This window comes from Podarcis filfolensis (genome assembly GCF_964270895.1).
Source record: "Podarcis filfolensis genome assembly, chromosome: 2".
NCBI lineage: Eukaryota > Metazoa > Chordata > Lepidosauria > Squamata > Lacertidae > Podarcis > Podarcis filfolensis.
Genome location: NC_139605.1, coordinates 13341696 through 13353725, shown reverse-complemented (window position 1 = coordinate 13353725; position 12030 = coordinate 13341696). Strand labels below are relative to the sequence as shown.

The 12030-nt window shown below is 46.9% G+C and overlaps 1 protein-coding gene across 1 annotated transcript in view; it reads right to left on the bottom strand.

The window, feature by feature from the left end:
* The window catches only part of LOC310758194 (zinc finger protein RFP-like), a 30302-nt gene extending 18704 nt beyond the window's left edge, over nt 1–11598 (bottom strand). Inside the window, exons 1-9 of the mRNA XM_083604122.1 lie at nt 10939–11598; nt 8294–8383; nt 6935–7165; nt 5594–5616; nt 5080–5195; nt 4424–4450; nt 3452–3478; nt 2024–2565; nt 1172–1238 (exon numbers count right to left, since the gene is read on the bottom strand). Coding sequence (XP_083460248.1) covers nt 1172–1238; nt 2024–2565; nt 3452–3478; nt 4424–4450; nt 5080–5195; nt 5594–5616; nt 6935–7165; nt 8294–8383; nt 10939–11355 — 1540 coding nt within the window. The 5' untranslated portion in view covers nt 11356–11598. The remainder of the gene's footprint in view (nt 1–1171; nt 1239–2023; nt 2566–3451; nt 3479–4423; nt 4451–5079; nt 5196–5593; nt 5617–6934; nt 7166–8293; nt 8384–10938) is intronic.
* Nucleotides 11599–12030: the final 432 nt, after the last annotated feature.

Below are 12030 nucleotides of genomic sequence, written 5' to 3'. Positions count from 1 at the left end.
TGGCTGGCCCTGTTGTTGTTGTTTAGTCGTTTAGTCGTGTCCGACTCTTCATGACCCCATGGCCCAGAGCACGCCAGGCACTCCTGTCTTCCACTGCCTCCCACAGTTTGGTCAAACTCATGCTGGTAGCTTTGAGAACACTGTCCAGCCATCTCGTCCTCTGCTGTCCCCTTCTCCTTGTGCCCTCCATCTTTCCCAACATCAGGGTCTTTTCCAGGGAGTCTTCTCTTCTCATGAGCTGGCCAAAGTATTGGAGCCTCAGCTTCAGGATCTGTCCTTCCAGTGAGCACTCAGGGCTGATTTCCTTCAGAATGGAGAGGTTGGATCTTCTTGCAGTCCGTGGGACTCTCAAGAGTCTCCTCCAACACCCTGTACACATGCCTTATATTCTGTCAGCCTTCCTGTCAAGAGATTGTACTTACCTTCCCAGCCTCCAAACAATTGAAAATTAGAAGCAAAACTATTGCGGGAAGCAGCTTCCAGCCCCCCCCCAATAAGCATAACGAGAGAGTGAAAAAAGCCTAAGATTGTCAGAAGTGTTTGCCAAGCCGATTTTTATTTATGTTATGCTACAGGACTTGGCACTGTAAATAACATGCCAATGATACGGAGGAGAAAACAGCACAAATAGAAGAAGTTTGCAAATTAAGGTCCATCTCAAAGACGGAGGTACATAGAATCATAGAATCATAGAGTTGGAAGAGACCACAAGGGCCATCGAGTCCAACCCCCTGCCAAGCAGGTACAGATGGTAATGTCTTCACATTCCCTGCGCTATGGAACAAGCTATGGGAGTAAATTTATTGTATACTTAAAGGATAACTGTAAAACTTTAAAGACACTAGCAGGACTGATATAACTCCTACAATGTAGATAAGAAGTAAAAAGTTAAAATACGCGATTGGATTTGATAAGGGATACCAGCTGAAGGGAAGGAGGGGAGTTGCATGCTCGGCAGAGCAAAAATGTTTATATGTTGATTAATGTATTGTATTGTAAGAATGATTGTGTAAAGAAAATAATAAAAATTTATTGGGGGGGGGGAGGAAAAAGCTACCATCACCTAAGTGGCTTGATCTCTATGCCTTATCCTCTTGTCAGTGCTCATGAAGGGCTCCTGTCTAACTTGCCATCAGAACAAAAATGGCCTCCAGAAAGCTTAGCACATTACCTGACCCCAAAGAGATATTATCAAAACGCTTCACCCACACTTCTGGTTTCCAGTTGCAGTTCAATTCCTAGAAGGGAATGGGGGAACTCAATGTCGTTGGACTCCTACAAAGCCTGGTTTGCAATACAAGGGCTGATGGGAATCAAGATTCCCCACCTTAGGTTGAAGCAGATGTACCTCCCCTCTCCAGAGGCAGGGCCAAGTTTCCCCGCTTTGACTCCTGAATGGCAAGATTCAATCGATGGAGCTGCAGTAACTGAAGGGCATGAGTTGAAGCCAAGCAGCTCTGCACCTGATCTGTGGGCGACTACTACAAATCCCATACAAGCCGCCTTATGGTAGAAAAGTGGAATCATTAATAAACAGAAGTCCACCATAGCTGAACTTTTCCCCCTTTGGTGTGTCTTCTAAAGGCCCTGCCAAAAATATATAGCTGGGGGAAGAAAAGGTTTTAAATAACAGCCAGGACTGAAGCTGTAGGGCAGGATTGGGGAGGTCCTGACCCTCCATTTGTTGGGACTACAACTCCCATAATCCCTCACCATCCGCCATGCTAATTGGGGCTGAGGGAAGCTGGAGCCCAGCACCCTCTGGAGGGCCACTGGTTCCCCATGCCCAGTGTAGGGAGTCTCTAATCCCACCTGTTTCGTTTAGGTTTTTACATTGATTCTGTTTTCTCTCATTGTCAATGGAAGTTAAGATCTAGGACTGGGAGACACCATTACTGTTGGGAAGCCGCTAAGACCGTAAGCTCCTTGCCTGGGTGCAAATAAAGCGCTAGAACGTCACCTCCTTTCAGGATGGTGGAAGTTATTGTAGCTGAGATGGGGGAAGATTCTCCCTTAGAATTCAGCACTTCAACCTGACCCCTCTCCACACCCGGAAAAAGGGGAGGATCTTCTCCCCAGAGAACGAGACCAGCTGGAAAGCGAAGATCAGGTCATCCGAATTGACGTCGAAGAACTCCACACGACCCTCTTCGTAGCTCAGGGACACTCGGATCTTCCTGAGCTTGTTACGCCTCAGGATCAAGGGGGTTGGCTTTGGGGATGTGAAAGCCAGAATTTGGCACGGGGAGGATAAGTCGTGGCTGTTGTGGAACGACTTCCCCACAGCCCAGAACCCCTCGTCGGGGCTTATGCGGACCTGCCCCTTCCTCCTCACGGACTCTCTCGCAACCCCCACGGCCCACCTCCCCAAATTTTCCTCCACCTCCACCTCCCACCAGTGCCTCCCCGAAGCAAATCTCTCGCGGCCCAGCACGCTCATCATGATGTCGAATCTCTCGGGGTTGTCGGGCACGGATTGGTATCGACTCCCTCTTCTCACGCTCTTCAGGTCCTCGGAAAGGATGAGGAAGGGGTTTGCGGTGTCCGGATCCAGAGTGAAATTCACTGCAGAGGGGAGGGTAGGTAGATAGATAGATAGATAGATAGATAGATAGATAGATAGATAGATGATAGATAGTTAGATAGATAGATAGATAGATAGATAGATGATAGACAGACAGAAAGAAGAGCAGTGTGTATTAAATCCTTGGAAAGACTAGTCTCAGAGGCTAGATCGGATCTGGGGGAAGCTTTTTCAGCTTCCGAGGGCCACATTTCATCCTGGGCAACCTTCCAGAGGCCAGTGGTGGGCAGGGTCAAATGGGAAAGTGGGTGGGTCAGCAGATGCAACTCTGACCTCCACACTAGGTGACATTCCAGCCATGCAAAAACCAAAGGCCTCCGCACACACATCTTCATCTAGGCATGCAAGAGGCATTGCGGCAGTTGGCGGACACTTTCTAGCCAGACAAACACACTCAGGGAAGGATAGGTGTTTGCCTAAGGAGAGTCTGGAGGGGGCCAGATAAGAGAGGCCTTGAGGCCTGCTTTGGCCACCGGGGCCTGTGGTCCTCCCCACCCCCACTTCTCATATTGTCTCCTTTCTCCAGACCAAACTTTGACAACCTGGTGCCCTCCAAGGAGATTTGCAGGACTTCCGCCAGTCTTTACAGTCATGCTGTATGGGGCATCTGAAAGCTCTGGAGGATATCATTCTCCAACCTGATGCCTTCCATGTTTTGGACTACAACTCCCATCATGCCCTAGCATTGATGACGCTGGCTGGGGCTGGTGGGAGTTGGAGTCTGACAGCGCCTGGAGGGTCCCAGCCCTGACCTGACACAACTCAATTAAATACTTCAATGTGGGGCTGCTGCTGAGCCTCCATCCCCCATCAAAAGTTTCCCACTTTTTTATTTTATTTTATTTTTAGTTCTATGCATATAGTTACCTTTGTACAAGTCTTGATTCAGAGACTCTGTTGTGCAGGGGAAAGAGAGACAATTAAATCAGACACCATCATACACAGAGTGGTCTGTCATTTAATGTTTCAAGAGGGAGTAAAACCTCTCACACTAAACTGATCACGTTCAAATTTCAATTACAACTGCATTTAGTTACTTGTTGTTTTTTTGAATTCTCAGATGTGGTTTCCATGATCAGAGAGGGCAACCTTTTAACCCTGGTTGTTTCTACACTAGATCTTTTTTCTGTTTCTTAAATTACTATCCTTTGTTCACTCAGTCTTTAAGGAGAATCTGTCATTGTTGCTAAATTGTTGCATTCCCGTGTTTTCTTTGCTGTACACCCAATTTTTCATTGGTTTCTTATGATCATTTTTATGATAAAAGAGTCTGGACAGACAGAGCACTTTTGAGGCTTTCAAAGACTAGTGTGACTTTAATTAAAAGATTCCTGTTCTCCTTGTTTTATTGTTTCTGGTTCAGGGTGTTTGTAGGATTAGTGATTAAGTGCCCCCGAATTTTTCTTCTCTGTAGGGGTCTTAAGACTTTTCCTTCTCTCTCCCTCTCACCCGTTCTCAATGAAATAGTGCTATTTCTCTATCAAAACAGAAACAGAAAAAATAGTGCATGGAATCTGGATCTTTAAACAACTACTTGATGAGTAACAGAAGCCAGCTAATAAACAATTAATCTCTGATCTCCCAGCCACACTAATCAGTAGGCAACAAAAAAATAAGCAGAACTTGCAAAGAGAAAACTTCTAATTCATGTTGCAAGGAACCTTTGCTGAACAGGAGTTATTTTTGTATAAGCTTTATAGAACAGGTCATGAAGAACAAATTATAATTTCACTTTTGGAAAAGGAGAACCACAGCCCACGTTCTAGTGTGGAAGCAACCTCTATCTCAAGCGCCATCTCCCATCAAAATTTCCCTTCCCATACATTCCCAGAAAACTACCTTTGTTTACTGCTTCCTCCAGAGATTCTGCCATGTGGAGAAAAGGATGACAAATTTACTCAGACCACCATATACTGTAGATAGCAATGTGTAAATTCATGCGAGAAAGAGAGAAAAAAAGAACTGAAAACCACACAAGAGTCTCACTTACACAAAATTAAGTATAGCGTTGAAGGAGTCCTGTGGCACCTTGCAGACTAACCCATTTATTTATTCTGGCCGAAGCTTTCATGGACTGAAGAACCACAAAATTGTACGCCATAATAATTATATCTTTTGATCTTTAAGTTGCCACAGGCTCTTTCTTGCCCCGCCAGGTGCCTCTCAAGAGAGCAATGGCATCAAGCTACATTCTCCTCAGAAACAGATATGGATGGTGGGAGACGAGATTCTTCCACCCTGATGCCCACAGATTATTTTGTGAGGAAAGCAACCAGCTTGCCTTTAATGCAAGCTCATCAAAAGATCCACCAAAGTGGAATGGAACGGAAGGGGACAATATTTATTGGGACGCCAGTTCAGACATCTGGAGGAACCACAGGAGAACCACTTCCTCTTCATCAAGGGCCTCTCTTTCCTCATATCCCAGAGCTGGTAGCCTCTCAAAGGTCTATACCCAGCCCCCTCCCCTCAGATCCCGTGACTACCACCAATACCTTTATATTTCTCCATAGCTTCTTCCAGAGCGGAATTCGTCTGAGAGTAAATCCTGAACTTCTCTTCCAGTCCTGCAGAAAGGTCCACCAGCTGTCTCACTTGCCCTTTCTCATATCTGCAGGGGAAGCAGGTAAAACAGAGAAGTCTGCCATGGCCCCTGCCCAGGCAAACTCCTCTGAGGAGAGCTATCCTGAGGAGACGGATCTATTCCCTGGTTTGCCCCATATGGCGCTCATCTGAAACCTAAGCAGACATCTTCTCCAACAGACACGTCCCACAAAATGGTTCACAGATTCCTGAGAGCCCCATGGAGATATCTCTGTTGCTGGAAATCCCAGGGTGCAGAACAGAGTCAGGGAGCCCTTTTTCAGGTTGGTAAAGCACAAGACTCTTATTAATTTCAGGCAAAAGATTCCTGCATTGCAGGGGGTTGGACTAGATGACCCTCGGGGTCTCTTCCAACTCTACAATTCTATGATTCTATGACTCAAGGAGTGAGAAAGTGCCACTTACCTGCTCAAAACCTTTTTGATGTCCTGACAGCATGGGAAGAAGGGGAGAAAGAGTTCTGTTCAGCTGCACAAACACAACACAGGCTGGATTGCTTGTTATTCTGCTGGGAATTAATGTTTTTTCCTTCCGCCTTGAAAATGGAACTGCCACTCCCCACGTTTGTGTCAACTTTATTTCTAATCTTATGATTCAAGAAGACTTCCCCTTTCTTGTAAAGGGAGTTGGGAATGGTCTTTTTATCTTGGTTTGTAAAAAGCAGGAATTAATCCTCCCTGGGATTACTTGCCATGTGAACAGTCTTCTTTTGAGCATCACGCTTGGGCTGTGTGTGCAAATTCTGCCAGCTGGAAGCAGAAGGGGTTGTGTGCAGAGCACTGAATGGCTAAGTGTTTGCGATATCATGAAGCACCGTGCTCCAAATCTCCCCACTTCAGTTTTTTTCCCCACCTTAAAAACATTTTTGAAAGTTCTCTTGTTTAAAAGCAGAATCCTCGAGAACTCCCAGAAGTGCAAGCTGGATTTCAAAGGGGCAGAGGAACCAGAGACCAAATTGCAAACATGCGCTGGATTATGGAGAAAGCTAGAGAGTTCCAGAAGTACATCTACTTCTGCTTCATTGACTATGCAAAAACCTTTGACTGTGTCGACCACAGCAAACTATGGCAAGTTCTTAAAGAAATGGGAGTGCCTGATCACCTCATCTGTCTGCTGAGAAATCTCTATGTGGGACAAGAAGCTACCAGTTAGAACTGGATATGGAATAACTGATTGGTTCAAAATTGGGAAAGGAGTTTGACAAGGCTGTATACTGTCACCCTGCTTATTTAACTTATATGCAGAATTCATCATGCGATAGGCTGGGCTGGATGAATCCCAAACTGAAATTAAGATTGCTGGAAGAAATATCAACAACCTCAGATATGCAGATGACACAACCTTGATGTCAGAAAGTGAGGAGGAATTAAAGAACCTTTTATTGAGAGTGAAAGAGGAGAGTGCAAAATATGGTCTGAAGCTCAACATCAAAAAAACTAAGATCATGGCCACTGGGCCCATCACCTCCTGGCAAATAGAAGGGGAAGAAATGGAGGCAGTGAGAGATTTTACTTTCTTGGGCAACAATAAATGGTGCTATAAACGACCACTATAAAGGCACAATTTAACAGAAGCATTGGGGCGGGGGGTGGGGAGAAAAATAATCAAGGAAATCATATATGGGTAACAGAAGCGAGTACATGTGTCATTAGAAGAACGAAGGTAGACATAATCTGGATTTACGCAACGGGGGCAAAATGAAAAGACGTTTCTATTGTGTACCTCTGGAGCCAAACTCAGCCTCACCTGTGGAAATTCGTTTTCCGGCTGCTGGCAGTTCCTCTCCACTTCAGTGATCAGGTTGCTGAGATGGGAAATCTCTTCTGAGAGTCTGGTGAGGTTTTCCTTCTGGATCACTTCCACCTCTTTCTTCAGGCCTTCGAGCTTGGCCAGCCTGAGGAGCTCCATTTCTTCCAGGAAGTTGTACATTCGCTCAAAGGCAGACACGACTCTCTGCTTCTCCATTTCTAATTCCGTCTGGTGGGGAGGGAAACACAGAAATTGTCAGCAATGGGCCGTAACCACGGAGGGCTGGTTCCTACATGCAGGTGTATAACTCCTGAAGAGAAGAAGGCGAGGAAAGCCCTGTTGGGTCAGCCAAGTGGTGCAGCTTCCTGTTTACCTCAGTGGCTACGGGAAGCCCACAAACAGGGCCTGGGGGCACCAACCCTCTCCCTGCCTGTGATTCCCAAGTGGTGTAGGAGAAACAGCTCAAGGCCTTCCACATGTGCTTTGTCAGGAAGATTTTGAGCAGGGGTCAGCAACCTTTTTCAGCCGTGGGCTGGTCCACCGTCCCTCAGACCATGTGGTGGGCCAGACTATATTTTGGGGAAGAAATGAACGAATTCCTATACCCCACAAATAACCCAGAGATGCATTTTAAATAAAAGCACACATTCTACTCATGTAAAAACACCAGGCAGGCCCCACAAATAACCCAGAGATGCATTTTAAATAAAAGGACACATTCTACTCCTGTAAAATCATGCTGATTCTTGGACTGCCCGTGGGCCAGATTGAGAAGGTGATTGGGCTGCATCCGGCCCCCGGGCCTTAGGTTGCCTACCCCCTGATTTTGAGCATGGCAGGGCAGGGTGGAATTCCAGACAAAGATGTGCTCTCCCAAGCCTACATCCCCAGCATTTTTGTACTCCTGTCTTAGTGATGTCTACGTTGACTTGGTCATGTCTACAGAATGGAAGATGGCAGCATCTCCAAGGATGTGCTCTATGGGGAGCAGGCTTCTGGCACCAGGCCCATTGGCAGACCAACTCTGCGTTACAAAGATGCCCGCAAATGTGCCAATGGCTCGTGGTCAACACTTGACTCTTCAGCTAGAGGCCAGCCTGGAAACACCAGGCTGAGATGTCTTTGGGGGGGATGAGGAGTCTTGTAGGCAACACCCAACCTCAAAGACTACAATCTGTCCTTGTCCTCCATATGGAGATTACACACACACACACACACACACACACACACACACACACACACTACATCTGCCATAATCCCTGACCCCTGACCACGCAGACTGGGGCTGATGGGAGTTGTAGTCCAAAACAACTGCTCTAGCTTGGGGAACGTTGTACCTTAAGAATAAGCACTTACCAGACATTCTTTGCTTCTCAGTTCTTCAGCTAGTTTCCGATCCGCAAGAATTTCTCTCTCTTTTTCCAAACACTTCAGCTCAGCCTTTTCCTCGAGAAGCAGAAAGAAAAGAAAAGAAAGAATGTTTATATGGAGAATTTTTGATGCCACTGATTAATTTCCTTTGAAAGCCATGTTTGATACGACTGCAGGACTAGCAACCTGTCCTCCATATTTCGCCTTGGATAAATCAGGGACCTCTTTCGCTATGTGGGCCTTTCATGTCTTCTCTGCTCAAATGGGTATTTAAGAAGGTATGGTCAGCATTTTATTTGCAAGTTGCATGTTTTGTGCCACACTTAACTGGAGACCCAGGCACAATGCGCAGTTATGTATTTATTACAAAAAACCTGGGTGTACGCTGAACCTTCTCTCATTTCAATGTTCACAAATGAGTATTAGAAATCACCCCAGAATTGGCCCTACTAAACATCTTCCAAGACAATAATACTCGTAACCCACCTACTTTCAGCAGCCAGAAGCACCATAACCAGGAGAGACCTGTTAGGAGTAAGCATGGACCCGTGGTACCAAATAGTATGGGAAACAGCCTTACTAGAAAAACTAACCAATAAACTGAAACTGGCACGGGGACAAACAGAAGAAGATGCCTTCACCCTGATATGGCTCCCCTTTATCACACACACAGCCCAACAAGACAATGACAAAAATCCACCAACATCATACAAATTAATATGGCTAATCTGATCCAAAACACCCACCCACCCCACTCACACACGAAAACAAAGACCACCACAGCCAACCACAAATGAACCACCACACCCTAGGCCAACCCCAACCTCTCTCACCACCAATGGAACACAAGTGAATAGCAGAGAACCTGCACAAGCGACGCTGACACAAAACCCCATATATATTAAGTATAATAGAAACATCACCACCCGGCCCCCCCTCCCTCCCCCCCTTTCCCACGCTTCTTCCTAATGCCTCAACAAATGAAGTGGATCTGTAAAAAATGTTACTTGGAAAGAGAGAGAGAGAGAGACATTGCACATACTTTTGTAAACCAAGAAAATCTTTAATAAAAATGCATTAAAAACAACAACAAATGAGTAAACGAGAGAGGAGAAAATATGGTGGAAAAATAAGCAAAAAAAAAAAGAGGAGTGTTTCTTTTCAGGGGTGGACACCTGAAGATTTCTCTCTTTTTTCTTTTGAAGAACTATACTCCATGAGAGAGTAGCTTCAACCAAAGTTTGTGAATGGAAGGAAAATGGCACACGCTCTTAGATTATAACTGCAAACCGAGCCCAATGAAGCAATACAAATTCTTCCAGGAAAAATGAGAATAAAGCTGTAGTCTTGTATTCATTTATCTGGGAGTGATCCCCATTGAAACCAGTGGGACTTACCTCTGAGTAGATCTGTGTAGGACTGAGCTGTAAACAGAAGTGTGGTGTACTGAATATATGTTTCCGAGCACAATTCAAAGTGTTGGTGCTGACCTTTAAAGCCCTAAACGGCCTCTGTCCAGTATATCTGAAGGAGCAACTCCACCCCCATCATTCTGCCTGGACACTGAGTTCCAGCGCCAAGGGCCTTCTGGCAGTTCCCTCCCTGCGAGAAGCCATGTTACAGGGAACCAGGCAGAGGGCCTTCTCGGTAGTGGCACCCTCCCTGTGGAACACCCTCCCACCAGATGTCAACTACCAGACTTTTAGATGACATCTGAAGGCAGCCCTGTTTAGGGAAGTTTTTAATGTTTGATGCATTACTGTATTTTAATATTTTGTTGGAAGCCGCCCAGAGTGGCTGGGGAAGCCCAGCCAGATGGGCGGGGTATAAGTAATAAATTATTATTATTATTATTATTATTATTATTATTATTATTATTAAGCTGATGATGAGTGTTGACAAACGCTTAAGAGCTCTGCTGGAGCACAACCAAGGCCCAGCATTGACAGCATACATGTTAAAGCACTGTGATACCTCTTTAAACAGGCATGGCTTTCCCCCAGAGAACTCTGGGAGATGTAGTTTGTTAAGGGGTGCTGTGAGTTGTCAAGAGACCCCCTATTCCCAGAATTACAATTCCCAGCACCCCCTATGAAAAGATATGGACTGCTAAACCACTCTGAACTCTGAACCACTGCAGTTTCTTCAACTTATTGGAGGAAAAATGGGGTGCCAAGGTGATAAAATAAATATAAACACAGAGAGGGATATGTTCAGCCTAGAGAAGAGCTGGTGATGAGGCAATAGGGCGGCCTCCTTCTGATGTCCGAAGCCCTTCGACGTAGATGATGGAGCAAACTCGCTTCCTGTCCTGCCATAGCAGCCACCCCAACACCCTCCAGATGCACTGCACCTCCCATCATCCCTGACTGGCTGGAACTGCTGGGAAATGTAGTCCCAAACCCCTGGCGTGCACCAGTTCAGGGAAAGCTGCTCCAGAGGACAGGAACTGCATGCCCACCTATCAGGGAGGTTGTAGGCATGGATTTTCTGCAGCAGCAGCCGCGGGCTGGAATGGATGACCTCTGAGGTCCCTTACCACTTTACGATCCCGGTGGTTTCCCGCACAGATCCACCACCAGAAAAACAAAGTCACTGCCCCATAATGCCCCACAGCAGGGATTTCTTACCTGCTGGGTCACCTCTTCTATGGGAATCACGTGGTGGTCCCTGTGCTCCTTGGACTTGTCGCACACCACGCAGATGGGGACCCGATCCTCCTTGCAGAAGAGCTTCAGGGGCTCCCGGTGCTTCTGGCACGACCCCCCCTCCTTGGCTTCTGCCCCGCTCCCTTCTTCCTCCAGCTTCCGGAGTATTTCTGTCATGCTGGCCAGCTGCCAGTTGGGCCGGGGGCTTTCTCTCGGGACCGCTTCCCTGCACTGGGGGCAAGAGACGCTTTTGCCCCCTTCCTCGCAGCACTGGGCCAGGCAGCCCTGGCAGAAATTGTGCCCGCAGTCGAGGATCACCGGGTCCTTGAAGAACTCCAGGCAGATGGAGCAGGTCGCTTCCAGGCACAGCGCCTGGATGGGACCCCCGGAGTGGTCCATGGCTGCCTCGCCCGGGAGCAGAAGAAGGACAGCTCTCGCTTCTGATGGCAAATGCAATGACTTTGCAGTCCGTTCCCCGGAATCTCCTCCGGGACTGGCTGAGCGAGGAGCGGCAATGGGCGGAGGGGTGTGCCTTAGCCGGATGTTTTTGCTGCTGTCAGATGGATGGCCTGGGCTAAGAGGGAGGGGTAGATCTCTTTCCTCCAGAAACAGCCATTATCTTTTCTTAGCTTCTTTTAAACTAGGAGTGGCTCCCGGGAATATTTTCTGCTACCCACCAGATCCTAGCAATTTATTTATTTATTGGGGGTGGGAATGTACATTATATCCCCTCCCTGCCCAGCTGATCTGCTGCGATCCCCAAGGAGCTGTGTGCACGTGTTTGTGTGTTCGTTTGCATATATGCGTACACGTGACAGCACCTGACATAGGGCGCTCTATGCTCAAGGTATAGGGATAGTTTGGGGGCGATCAAAATGATATTGGAGCTGGGACAACTCCCCCTAGGAGGGGCGTGGCAACATCTGGGCCTTTTTAGGTTGGAAAGAAAGGCGGGAGCGATGGGGAAATGAAAGGTGTGTGCAAAATCAGCCGTGTTGAACACGCTGTGAGCCGCCTTGAGGTCTTCGGATGAAGGGCGATACACAAATTTAATAAATGGAAACAATAATATTG